We start from the raw sequence: 14,478 nt of genomic DNA, 5'->3' as shown, positions 1-14,478 counted from the left end.
TATTCTGTCCCCTAGTGGAGCTGCCAGAGCGTGGGGAGCTGCTGATCCAATGCAACGAGGTTCTGACAGTATGTAATTACTGACTGAAGGCCATCTGTTGCTGCCAGATATTATTTGGGTGGTGGTGGATCTCAGCACAGCAGTGATCCTGACGTGGCATGTTTAAGTGGGTGTAGCGCCAATTATGGCACAAGTGTGTTCTACGATTTTCTAAACACCTTGGTATCACTGCTAATGTGAGAATACTCCACCATCCAAAAATAGCAAATTAGAAAAAAATGTGGGCTAATGAAGTGCTAGAGAAATTTCCAGCACACAGAGTATTGAAAGCTTCACGTGATTAAAATACACCTACAAAGGCCTGCAAAGCTGTAGTTTTTCAAAACACCATGATTACTGAATTATGCCAGAGCAAGGTCAGGTATTTAGTAGAGGCCCAATTGTATTCATGGACAATGTTAAGTCTAAAATATCTACAGTAACCCATTTGCTAATTCCTGTTAGAAGCGGATTTAAACTAAGTGCCAATAGATTTACAGCTATCCAGATGTATTATGCATGAACTCTAAAGCCTACCAAATATGAACATAATCACAGGCATGCTCAAATTTCCTTTTTTTTTAAATAAAAAAAAGCATTGTACAATTAAAAAGATCAGGGTGTGATATGCTTAATGAATCTAATGTAAAATGCAGCTAAATAGTCATAGGTAAAAAAAAGAACTGAAGTATCAAAGTTGAGCCCACAAGCATTAATTTCATTTTTTATACCCTTTTATAAAAAAAAAAAAAAAAAAAAAAAACCCTATACCTTGGTACAACTAATCAAAATAACCCAAGATTTTATTTAACTGTGGGAAGCAATTATTGCTTTTCAATTTCAGGTTTTTAATTCGGAGGATTGTTTAAGTTGTTTAGAAAACAAACCACAGAGAATCATGGCTGTTGTTGACATGTTTATTGGGAGCCTGCTTTATGAGGAGCTGGATGCAGCCACTGCTGCCCGTCTGGGTTTAGGAACAGTTCCTTCACGGAATCCATTCCTAGGAAGAGGGGAAAATATTTTTAAATGTTAATTACAAAATATTTAATCAAAACAGTAGCACACAAGTACATTACATTTATTTGACCGTGTACGCTTTAAACAAGAAAAAATAAACAATTTCACAAGAACTACACAAAAACACTAATTCTTTAATTGGCATTTTTGCTCTTATTTTCTATCCATGAACATTTTTAAACCCAAACAAACATGGTTTAGAAAGGTTTTGATGCGCCCCTGTTCTAAACACTTTCAGCTTTCTACAGCCATCACTTTTAATCACAGGTAATCCTAAAAAACATTTCTTTGCTCTGGTTGCACGTGACTCACCTGAATCTACGGAACACGACCTTCATGTGTCTCATACGTCCGGTTCCAGTGGTGCTGCGCCTCTTGGCCTTGGCACTCCAGTTATCTAGACACCAAAAGAAATGCATTTTAATATACAATTCAGTGTCCCCTAGTTATCAGAATCTGCACTCTCAACAGGCCTAATGTTAAACACTGCACGAGGTAAAAAGTTTAAAACAAACCAAAGAGTAAATGTAGTCCCCAGCACAGAGAATCAGGGGGATGACTGACCACAAATCTACAATAATCAATCGCTTGCATCAAGAATGCATACACCATAGACTACCATGCAACAGCACATTTAGTTTTACATTTCTGTTTATCTAAATTTCAGGGCGTAACAGAGCTGAAACAGAGTCATCACTTAAATAGACTCAAAAACACCAACAAAAAAGCCATAAAGCCTCTCTGGTCACTACAAAACAAACTCCGCAGGCAGACACCTGCACCAAAGATTAAGGCCTGGTTTCCTAAAAATCTGGACAACTGATCTGAAAGAAAAAAAAAGCTATGCAGCATTATCTGTTGATTAACTTCCAACACACATGCTGAAACAAGTGATAAGAAAATGTGTAACTCCTGTTCTAAAATTTAAATAAGGCTAACACGGTGCATGTGGAGAAGCATTTCAGCAGATTGAACTGAGCTCTGAAAACACTGTAGCATTATCCATCAATGGATGCCAGCTAAATTCAGCAACTTCAGTTTTGTTTAACACGAACAATGTCAACTGTTGTACCAGATCGGGTTTTTACCCATTTACCTGCTCTTCTTATCCAACAGCCTACATGACCATCAACAGTAACATTTCCAGATGACTGAACAAGGAAGTACATCTTTATTCTCAGCTTCGAGTTAAAACACATCCCGATTTATAATCTAGGGCAGAAGAGCCCAAATTTACTATAAAAGACCAATAAAATTAAACTTGATTAAAGGCAGTGGACCAAAGAGAGATTTACAGCAAAAATTTTAGGGGGAAAAAAAGTTGCCATAAATACTCATTTTCAAAATACTTACAAATAAATAGAGATTATTCAATAATCTCGTTATTAAATGCAGTTTTCCTCTCCGATCTACAGCTATAGACAAAACCAATGATTGAGGTTGTCCAATGGTTAACAGTTAATTAATAAAATACTATGGATTAGAAGTTCATGAGTTCAGATCCCAGAACCACCAAGCTGCCACTGTTGGAGACCCTAAGCTCTAACCCTTAACTGATCAGCTGTATAAATGAAAGCACTAATTCTAGATAAATCTGGATGGAGACTAAGTCTCCCAAATGCCACCAATGTTTTTCTTTTTAAAAAGTTACAGCCATAAACCAAGCAGTGCACACTAATGTATACACTACATTGATCAAATCAGCAAGCTTGTTTGACGTCTCACCATTTTACACTCATGATGGACTGATGTGTACGGTAGGGTGTAAAGAATACTCACACTTTCTCTTGCGCTTAGCAGGATAACCGCACTTGCCGCATGTAGACTTCTGCAGGTGATAGGCTTTGGATCCGCAGCGACGGCACAGAGTGTGCGTCTTATTGCGACGCTTTCCAAAAGACGACGTACCCTTCGTCTGAAGAGAGAAATAAGAATGAACAGCTCAGGCGAGCATTGGACTGGAATACAACCGGCAGTTCCATCACACAGAGCCGAATTAACAAAGTGCTTCAAATCTCTCAAAACTAATTTCTAATTAATGTCGTGTCTTTTCCCCGCTATACCCATAATCCATGTCCTAGGCTGAGGACACACAGGTTTTTGCTAACTTTAAGTTTGGGGGCCCCTAAAAACAGCCAGACGTTTTAATAGATTTACACACACGCACAACTAAACACAAAGCGGCTTTTATAACGTTACAATAATTCCCCTAACATGTTAAACAGCAAACCGATACCGAATGACCATGTCGCTAGCATGAACGCTAGCTAGCAAAAAAAGCTAGCGAACCACTACTGTACATTAAATATCATCTAATTTGTGTATTTACACACAATCCTCCTTAATATCGAGTCCAATTGGCTCTAAGGGTCATTCGTATATACAAGCCACACTAAAACGCTTATATTAAAATGAACAAGAGGAGATGTTAGAAGATTTTAGAAGTTGAGGCCACCGAAAACTCACCATCTTTTCCCCAGATGAGAGTAGAAAGAGGGCGGAACAGGAATTGGTGCAGCGCTAAAAGTCATCCGGGTTTGCTCACGGTGCAACACCGAAATGAGTCCTGAATCATTTCATCAAATAGTTTTTTTCATTTTATACATACATATACACACACACACACACACACACACACACACACACACATAATATAAATACATATCAAATTCAAGTATTTATACTTTATTAACGGCTTTTATTTTTTAGATTTTAAGTTAGAAAGAAGTACTGAAAGTAAATAGTAAGTTCACATTATTAATTTTAGTTCGGCTATGTCTAATTTCAAAATAAGCAGACCCTCTTCAGATACAATTTTAAGCTTTAGGTTTTTTTTAACAATACTTATTTTTTTAAGTAATTCTTAAAGCCTAAAAGCACTAAATGTGAGGAAAAGCAAGAGAGAACATATTAACGCTGATATGGTGTCGTGTAAATAGTGACCACCAGGCGGCGATAGCAGCTAAGACATCATAAGAGGGGGAAAAAAGACACAATGTTCGAATCGGCTTCCGGAAACGAATCATGCGGTTTGCTAAGTTGTGGGAACTTCAGCATGGAAAAAAGTCACATGTTCAACGACAGTCATTCATAAACGTGCTCATTCCCGAGATTGTATATATATATATATATATATATATATATATATATATATATATATGTTATATGAACTTTTTTGTTCCAATTTGCTGCCAAGTTGCAGTTGTACTATTTCGGTGCTTCCTGACATTAGAAAGATTGCAGTAGCTCCACTAGAACCACCTCTACAGGCTTAATACACTGCTAATGAAGGGCTTTAAGCCTGTAGAGGTGGTTCCAGTCGAGCCACTGCAATCTTAGTTTTCTGTAACTCCTTCATTCATTTGCAGTAACTGATGGACCTGGAACATATTCTGGGAACTTGTGTTGGAACTGTGCCATTCTCTGACCGTAATGCATTCAGCAATTCAGAGCAGATTTCTACAAATTCTCTTGTTTAACTTGGACAATTAAGTTTTTTATGGCAGATTCTCCACATAATCCAAACCACAGTTACCTAACCCAGGTCCTGGAGAACCCCATGTACTGCATATTTTAGTTTTTTTTCCTGCTTCAAATGCATCTGACTCAACTAATCAGCTTATTACAAGCCTTTCTTGAGGGGCTGTTGGTATGTTAATGCAGTGTAAATAGTAGAACGTTTAAAACAGGGTACACTCCAGAACTAGGTTTGGGGAAAGGGTGGTCTAAGCGAAATAATAAATATGTTACAACCCTAAATTTGATATATTAAGACTTTCTGTACGTTTTATGTGTATGGAAGGAGTCTCCAGTGTTAGCACTGTAATTCTATTAGCTATATATATATATATATATATATATATATATATATATATATATATATATATATATATATATATATATATATATATGTGTGTGTGTGTGTGTGTGTGTGTGTGTGTGTGTGTGTAAACAGAGCCTAGTGAGCAAATGAAATACTTCTTTAGTCAAGTTAAGCAGAAGCTTTTATTGTCATTATTGTCATTTTAACCATATATATATATATATATAGCTGATGCAATACACAGTGAAATGAATTTCAACGTTTCTCCAGAACACTGGTGCTACATAAACAACATAGAGCTACATACAGAACACAGAACTAAGGCCTAAAGCAAGTTGCTTTAGCCACATAAAGTGCATTGTGTGCAACCTAGTGCAGACAAAAGACAACACAAAAGTGCAACACACAACACAAGACAGTGTCATAAAGCACAAAATACCGCAGCCTATACACCTACTGTATAATGTGTTATACAGTACAATGTGTTAAAAAAGAAAACAGTAAACAAGAGTGTACTTGTAAATATAAACCCAAAATGCAACAACAGCAACCAAGTAGATGTGCAAAACAGCATGTGAATCGTTATAATACAATAATAATATAAAATAGGTGGTGCTGAAGATATGAATGTGTGTGAGTATCTAGTGTTTGAGTTCAGATTTGTAGCATTTCAGTAACAAAGATGTGTGTGTGTGTGTGTGTGTGTGTGTGTGTGTGTGTGTGTGTGTGTGTGTGTGTGTGTGTGTGTGTGTATGTGTGTGAGAGTTTCAGTTTTAGTTCAGTTCTGTGTGTTAAGGAGCCTGATGGCTTGACATACATCTGGATGTGAAGCTTGAATGCTTCGGAACCTTTTTCCTGAGGTAGGAGAGTGAAGAGTGTGTGTGGGTCATCCACAATTCAATTAGCTTTGCAGATGCAGCGTGTGGTGTAAATGTCCATGATAAAGGGGAGAGAGATTCCAATTATCTTCTCAGCTGTCCTTACTATCCTCTGTAGGGCCTTGCGATCTGAGACAGTGCAGTTCCCAAACCAGGCAGTGATGCAGTTGCTCAGGATTCTCTAAATGGTCCCTCTGTAGAACATGGTCAGGATTTGGAGAGGAAGATGGGCTTTTCTCAGACTGCTAAGGAATTTGAAACACTGACACAGAGAGGTTTGACCTGTATTCATATTACCATTAGCCATTCTCTGCTGTCCTAAACCAAAACCAAAACTAAAAATGTTTGAATATATTTTTGTCCATGAATATGTAATAAATTATTTTAAATATTCTATTTTGTTCATTATAAAGCTTTTCTCTCAGGTGTGTGTATGTTGAAATTCCTATTCAATCATATTTCAGCCATCATCTGTTGCCAGCGTAAAGGAAACTGCGCTGAGGCTTTAGAATTGAAATGCGTGTACGCCACTTTCCACACGAAAGTTTGCACACTGCCTGTATTGCCAATTTCCCTTTTTACTTTCTGTGTTTCCACGTTGTGCGTACACAGGGCTCAGAGTTTATTTACAGGTGTGCATTTTCTCCCGTCAAAAATGGAGGAACAGAGAGAAAACAGCGAGGGCCAAAAAGAAGATTCAGGCCAAAGAAAACCACAGAAAGTTTCCAAAGTTTTGGATAATTTCAAACTAAACAATTGCTCTCTAATGAAGAAAAAATACTTTTTAATTGATTACTTGATTAATCAATGGACTAATCGGTAGAATACTTGATTACTAAGCTTTTTCTCTCTCTCTCAATCTATACATATATATATATCCTTTTCTTTCTTTCGTCTTCTCCCATTAGGGGTCTCCACAGCGGATCATCGACATGTTTGATTTAGCACATGTTTTTACGCTGGATGCCCTTCCTAACACAACCCTCCCCATTTATCCGGGCTTGGGACCAGCACTGGGCTTGGTTCCCTGCCTGGGGATCGAATCCGGGCTGCAGCGGTGAGAGCGCCGCATCCTAACCACTAGACCACCAGGGACTCTATATATATATATATATATATATATATATATATATATATATATATATATATATATATATATACACAGTAATCCCCCTCTTTACCGCAGTTCGAATCTCATGCATCCGGTTTATCGCAGAATTGCATTTACATAATTCTCGGTTTTTCACGTATAGCACTATAGACCAAAAAAAGTTTTATGTTGAAATAATGGAATTTATTAATAAAAATATAATTATTAATTATAAAACGTAATACAGTAAGTAAGTGAACAAGTCAAAACTGTGTTCAAAGTGTCAATATTTTGTGTGAGCTCCATTGTTATGTAGCACTGCCTTAATCCTCCTGGGCATGGAATTCACCAGAGCTGCACAGGTTGTTGCTTGAATCCTCTTCCACTTCTCCATAATGACATTGTTAGACACCTGGCGATACTCCACCTTCCACTTGAGGATGCCCCACAGGTGCTCAATAGGGTTCACATCTGGAGACATACTTGGCCACTCTATCACCTTCACCTTCAGCTTCCTCAGCAAGGCAGTTATCTTGGCGGTGTGTTTGTGGTCATTATTATGTTGGAAAACTGCTGTTTGACCCAGTTTCTGAAGGGAGGGGCATCATGTTCTGCTTCAGAATGTCACAGTACATGTTGAATTCCATGTTTCCCTCAAAACACCGCATTTCTCCAATACCAGCAGCACTCATGCAGCCCCAGACCATGATGCCACCACCATGATTGACTGAGACAAGATGCAATTTTCTTGGTACTTCTCACCAGGGCATCATCACACATGCTGGACAAAATCTGAGCCAAACAAGTTTATCTTAGTCTCTTCAGACCATGGCACATGGCTCCAGTAACTTATGCTTTTGGACAGGTTGTCTTTAGCAAACTATTTGCAGACTTCCTTGTGAGCCAGCTTAAGAAGAGGCTAACGTCTGGGATGACGTTCATGAAAACTGACTTGTTGCAGTGTTCGTTGTATGGTCTGAGCACTGACAAGCGGATCTTGGCAATGCTGGCAGCACGAGGACTCTTTCTTTGATCAACCATTGTGAAGCATGTTCCGAGTGGAACCTGTCTTGGAAAACATCTGTATGACCCTGGCCACTGTACTGTAACTCAGTTTCAGGGTGTTATAGACCTTCTTAGAGCCTAGGCCATCATTGTGGAGAACAACAATTCCAATTCTCTAATCCTCAGTGAGTTTGGTCACAGATATCTATATTTTCAAGAAAAGCTGGACATTGTGACTAATGGTTGTCCAAAAATTATAACAATTATAATTATAATTTAGCATTTTCAATTTGCACTAAAAACACATAAATTGCTTTTATGAGGTTATTACTGATGCTTATGCTAGAGATGATGTATGCGGGGAAGCTGTGGCTGCATTGAAAAGAGACTTGTTGAATTGTGTAATTGGGTTTCTTGCATTAGAAAGGCATTTATTTTTACTGTATGAGATACCTGTCTGTGATGCAGGGTTTTGTTATATTGTATTTCTATATTCTATATCACCGATAGTGATGGCTTCTGTAGTCGTGGCATGGTGGTGTTCAAACGTGGTTTGATTCAGGTAGGACACCACTGAAGGCCGAGTTATTAAATGCATGGCCCATTGCATATTACAAACCTAAATTCTGGTATTTAACGTATTTTGGAGTAAAGCTTGTAATGACTTTTTGACTGTGGTATGACTTTTTTTAATCCATTTTGACAGCTCTGTCTTGTTATTTGATTACCTCAAATATCATATGTGGAATGTAGCCTTCAAATATTATGTTACTGCTTCAGTGTCCAGGTGTCTGCTTCATTTAAATGTCAAATAACCTCCTAGTTCTCATATGGTAGATAAATTACGGCATAAACAACACTAAAATGTGTAGTTTATAAGGGTAGGGTGTAATTTCAGGAATAGCTACAGTCTCAATCCATTTCCCAATAAACACAGTGACAGCTAGGTTCAAAAAGACTAATGTTATTAATGTTTTATGTTGACAGAATTGCGCAAAGAATTGCATATCACTCTGTGTCTATCTTGTATTGGCTTGGTCCATAGATAGATGAAATTAAGGTCTTGAGTACTGAATGTTCTCTGAGAGAGAGAGAGAGAGAGAGAGAGAGAGAGAGAGAGAGAGAGAGAGAGAGAATGTGTGTGTGTGTGTGTGTGTGTGTGTGTGTGTGTGTGTGTGTGTGTGTGTGTGTGTGTGTGTGTGTGTGTTTGTTAAGCATAATCAAAGTAAACTTGCTTTGTCATGACACATGGTTTCGATTGGCAGCCAACTAGCAAAGAACACACATGTTAACCTTGTATAAAAAAATAATTGAAAAGGCTGAGTAAACACAAATGTACATGTTGCCTGTTTCTCATACTCTGTACATTAGGTTACAGCTGCACTTTGTACTCAGTCAAAAGCTTTGATCACCTGATCATCACAACCATATGTGGTTTCACTTTATTACAACAAAGATGGAAGCACTCAATTGTACAGAATGTCTCTGTATGCTGTAACATTACAATTTCCCTTCACAGGAACTAAGAGTAACTAATATGGTCAGGTGTTTACAAACTTTTGGTCATATTGTGAGCTGCAAATGAGACACATGGCATATTGCTGGATCCTTGGAAAAAGGATTACTGCCAATGTCTCATTAAGTAGAGTCCTTGAATAAGTGAAACATATATTGGCATCCATGTAATTTTTGTGTGCAGAGTATTTGGAAGTAGTTTCCTGAACATTTGAAAACTTGTTTTGTAAAAAAATAAAAATAAAAAATCAATCAAATAAACCAGCCAGTTGCATATTCATGAGCCATTGCATAAACACATGGTGAGTATAATTTTTTTATTAAGCCTCAAGGGAAGTATAAGATTCGATACACACACATGCACACACAGTAGCCTCACCATATTAGAATGTATGTATCTGAGATATTGAAATACTGTACCTTGTGGTGTGTGTGTTTGTGGGTTTTTTATGGTTTGTGTATGAATTGGCACTTTTACTGCTCTCAATGGAGTTGGGATAAACCCTTAACAGCACTTATTCTTAGTAATTATGTATAATAAAACATTTCACACATATTTTCATCTTTCATTTTCAGACTTATGATATACTGTATTAAGTCCAGTCTACTGTTTTAAGTTTAGTAACTGTATGTACATTTTTGTGGCATTTGTCATTTCCACATGACCCATTTTATTTTTTCAGTTGTCAGAAACTTAAACTGGTGACAGTCTATATTATTTTTTTCTAAAATTGCTTGAATTGTGCCTGTATTATATAGAACCTGAAGATAGACATGCAATACATATAAAGCTATACACAGGTATTTACATACATTCATACATTCTGTATGGCACAAGACTTTATTTTGAGTAGCCTCACAACTTGAACCTATCTATGCAGTCTGCTTTTATGCTGTTTTTAATCCAATTTCTACTTTTCCAGATGTCACAGAGAGAAAAAACAATGATAAAAATGATTAATCTTTCTGAGCATCTGATACGTCACATTTGTGAAAATGTTTTCACAATGTACTGATGTCTGAACAGGGGGAAAAATGCCTGACGATTCCATGCAGTTTGAGATTCTGTGCAGTTTTTAGGTTTTTACCTTGGGCTCTGTGAAAGACATTAACACAGAAAAATGCACACTCACCCATGCAAACTTTTAAACTCCACACCATTAATCCACATATTCCCATGCCTCATAGTTAATGTATACAGACATTTTGCCATGTATAATCTCACAAAAAGCACATACATATCACAGTACCCAAAATAAATTTCATCCACCACAACAGCTCTTCATTCTGTTCTTCTCTGCCTCCTGCCGAACTCTTAAAAGTTTTATGTTGAACCCTTTAACAGTTTCCACTTTGTAAAAAGCTACAAGTAGACCCCCTTTGGAAAGGTACCATTAACCACCCAAAGAAACCTTCAGAAATCCTTTTTTGTAAGAATGCATTAAATGTTAGTCTGGCATTAGACGTCAGTCTGGCACCTCACACATGCGGTTTATTGAATACAGGCTACTCTCAGACACAAGACATGCAGAACACAAGATAAAAGCTGAACCAAATAACCTAGCTTGTCTTTGCTTAAACCTAGTACCAAAAAAGGCAACAAATCTTGCAATGCCCAAGTTTATAGGATGGGCCCAGACTGTATAGGACGCAAGCCTTTAAATGACATGTAATTTGTAATTTGCCATTTACTGCATGCTATCACAATCTTTATACAAAACCCCAGGCAATTCTCAAATGTTGCTATAACACAGAAATAAGCAGCCATTTGTGTCATCAGTGGAATACAGGGTTATATGCTGAGCAGAGGTTTAATGGAGAATCATAATGTCCACATTCTCAGAAAATTACATTTCATTACCTTCCACTTCTTTATATGAAATCTATATATTTTTTCATCTTTAATTTATATGCTGTACCTAAAAGCTTCTGTCAGCAGACAAATTCCTAGTGTGTGAGCACTCTTGAAATAAAACCCATTCTGTTTAACATCAGATGCAATTATGCATAAATCTTGTCTATGACTGTGTACTATATGGTCAAACAGTGGAAGTTTGTAAAATGGAAATTCACTGTACTTATAACATAAAGTCTATTTTGCTGCTTTTTTCAGCTGATGAAGTGCAATTGTAATACTAAACCACCACAGTAAAACTGTTTGGATTAGTTGCAGTTCAAAGCCATCTTCATGGTTTCTAAGTGGTACCATCCACAGCAATCTCCTGTATCTTAGGCTGCCCATGTGGAGCCATCTTCAGCAGCTGTAAGTGGTTTCCAAGTGATGATAACTCCATCCAGACATAGTGCATCAGGATAAATCTGGCATTTTTTTCTGATGGGTGGAGTCTTGACAAGAAAGACAAACTGAACCTACAGTGCCTCACAACAATGCCCCAATAAAGGTTTATGGAAATAATGTATGCTATGTGCTTTACAGTTTCCAGATCTCATTTTAATTGAATGTCTAATGGAGATTTTTACATTTATGGTTTATATCATTATCATCATCTTAAATAATACTAATAGAGGAAATACCTTTGGATCAAAAGTGTTCAGTATTTTAAATGCAAGATTTCCTTAATTAGTTTGGGTACACGGTGGGTTTACTAGCTGTAAAAACATTAGAAGTAAAGGTCAAGTGTGTGCTGTTGGTTGTACAGCTCCACTTATACACATCATCCAAGCAAATAGCACACATGTCATATCAAGAAAAAGTTTTGGTTCTTTAAGATTTTTTAATAAATAGATTGCCTGGCAAGAGCACTACAATCTATTTAGAAATACACAACATGCAAACACACATGCAAGAAAATGGACCCAAGTTTTGTACCTCAACAAATGTATGATGTACACATACAGTAAATATGTTGCAAAGATGTTAACATAATGAAAAGACAATTAATTGAAACGCATTCTACATTATCTTGATGCAACTGTTTTGAAGTATTCATACTTTATGTTCAATCATATGCATTGAAATGTGACTGAGTCAGCTGAGACTGGGCCAAATAAATTAATCTGCATAGAGCTGCTTTGTTCTTTTTCCATCACACTCTTCAAAATGCGTTCATGTCTGTGTGAAAAGAACACAGAAACAGACTAATTACCTAGGCAATGGATCCCATGTGCAGTTGTTGATTTCTATCTTCTATAACCAGGCACAATCCACACACAAAATACCAGTGTTTGTGTGTGTGTGTGTGTGTGTGTGTGTGTGTGTGTGTGTGTGTGTGTGTGTGTGTGTGTTTGAGCTTTTAGAGTGGAAAATGTGTGGTTGTTCTGAATGCAAAGAGGATGATGCTTTGCCTTTAAAGTTCAGAAATACCACCTATGATTTCCTTAGTTAGGCAATGGGTCCACCACAACCCTGACCAGAATAAAGTGGTTAATAAAGAGAAACGAATAAATAAACCAATGAATTACCAAACATTACGGTTGATAAAAGTAATAAAATAAGGCTTTTTTTTTTTTTTTACAAGGTCAATTTTCTATTAAAAACACATGAAGTGAGCACTAACTGATTACCTCATTTTAATTTTAAATATTTTTACAGAATGCTTTTTTCATAACTTCGACCTACAAAAGCAGAATCCACCAGGGTGAATACTGAAGCCTTACTGTAAGAATCATAAGGAAAGAATTTCATTGCCCACAGCAAGGCAACTATGATTCTATTGACATAAAAAAAGGTCAGGGCTGGATTATAGTGCCCTACAAATGGCCAGGACTGATCATAGTCTAGTTGGCTAGCTTCATAGTTTTTTTTTTTTAATATCAACCCATGGTTGATATTTGAAATTGTTAGTAAAACACATGCAGTAAATTTTTTTCATGCAAACCATTTGAACATCCTGTTATTATGAAGCTGGCATCAGATATATGGTTTGAGGTTTGATTATGAAATGGGACCAGCACAGAAAAATACTTTACTGAGTATGTATCGTCTTCCTAGACAATTGTTAACAGTTTAGTATAAAAAAAATATTGTGCATAGCTTTAATGTTAAACATCCTGGATATCACCAAGGCTATGATCCTGTGGTCTTTCTTTACATGGAAAGAAGTTGAGATTGAGTCACTGTAAGGAGAATTAAGAAGAAACTAATGCACAGGATTAGGAACATCAACTAATCATAGTGAGCAAATCAAAAACAAAGTTACTAGTACACCATGCACGTGAAAGTAATAATATATTTGCCCAGTATCATGTGTGGGTTTCCTGGAAGCCTAACTGATTAGGCCAAGCCTTCCCAAATTAGCGGTGGAGTCGTGGTGTGGCTTTATATATAAATAGTTCGTGAGCGATCATTTTATTCAATGATTTTACTAATTAATATTAGAAATATTAAAGATGGACTTTGTGTCATAATGTTTTTTTTATAACATAATTAGAGTCACATTCAGACAAACCACATTTAGATGAATACACTTTATTTGCTGTTGGACACTATTCTGACATATTGCACTAGTGCACCATAGCACAAAAAAATTCTTTCCATGATTAAACTGTTATATAAACTGTTATTGAGTACTACCACCTACAGGCTTTCCAATTACAGTTAATATTTAGAAAAAAACTCAAAAGAGGTTTCAGTTTTCTGGATTTCCTAGATTAGTTTTTTAATTTTTTTATTTGAGACATCATGACTGTCATGATGACAGTGGAAAGTTTCAAACTGAAACTGAGCTGGTCAGTCTGTTTACCTTCACTGGTAATAAAACTGCTTAACATTTAACAGTTCGACTTGGAAATGCACTGGGACCGGGATTCTTTCGCTCTGATGTGTCGTCTGGTTGATGTCTCTTTTAGATTGTCTGGATGTAACACAGTGAGTGTGAGAAGAATCATGCTTTTCATGTTACTGCTGCTTCTATCATGTTGGTGTAGATTATTTTGGTATAACAACACTTTTCCACTAGGCTGCTAAAGCAGGGCTCGGAATATTATCATTTGTTAAAAAATGTCGTAAAAAACTGATAATGAACATTAGGGGATGTCCAATGGTTTGGGAAAACAGACTAGGCTAAAAAGAATATTAATTCTTAGAGGCTGGAAAACTCTGTAGCCATAGAATTTTGCCTCTAGTAAAGTCTTCAATGTTGTTTGTG

General features: G+C 36.8%; 1 protein-coding gene across 1 annotated transcript; it reads right to left on the bottom strand.

Annotated features, from left to right (window-relative positions):
• Positions 1-942: 942 nt before the first annotated feature.
• rpl37 (ribosomal protein L37) lies at positions 943-3,625 on the bottom strand. Its single transcript, XM_046867069.1, has 4 exons — positions 3,526-3,625; positions 2,839-2,974; positions 1,372-1,456; positions 943-1,042 (listed from the first exon to the last, which is right to left on the bottom strand). The coding sequence occupies exons 1-4, from the start codon at positions 3,526-3,528 to the stop codon at positions 973-975; spliced, it is 294 nt and encodes a 97-aa protein (XP_046723025.1). The 5' UTR covers positions 3,529-3,625; the 3' UTR covers positions 943-972.
• Positions 3,626-14,478: the final 10,853 nt, after the last annotated feature.

Source organism: Silurus meridionalis, chromosome 15 (assembly GCF_014805685.1).
Source record: "Silurus meridionalis isolate SWU-2019-XX chromosome 15, ASM1480568v1, whole genome shotgun sequence".
Taxonomy (NCBI): domain Eukaryota; kingdom Metazoa; phylum Chordata; class Actinopteri; order Siluriformes; family Siluridae; genus Silurus; species Silurus meridionalis.
Note: the sequence above shows the minus strand (reverse complement) of the source record. Positions and strands in the feature narration are given on the sequence as shown.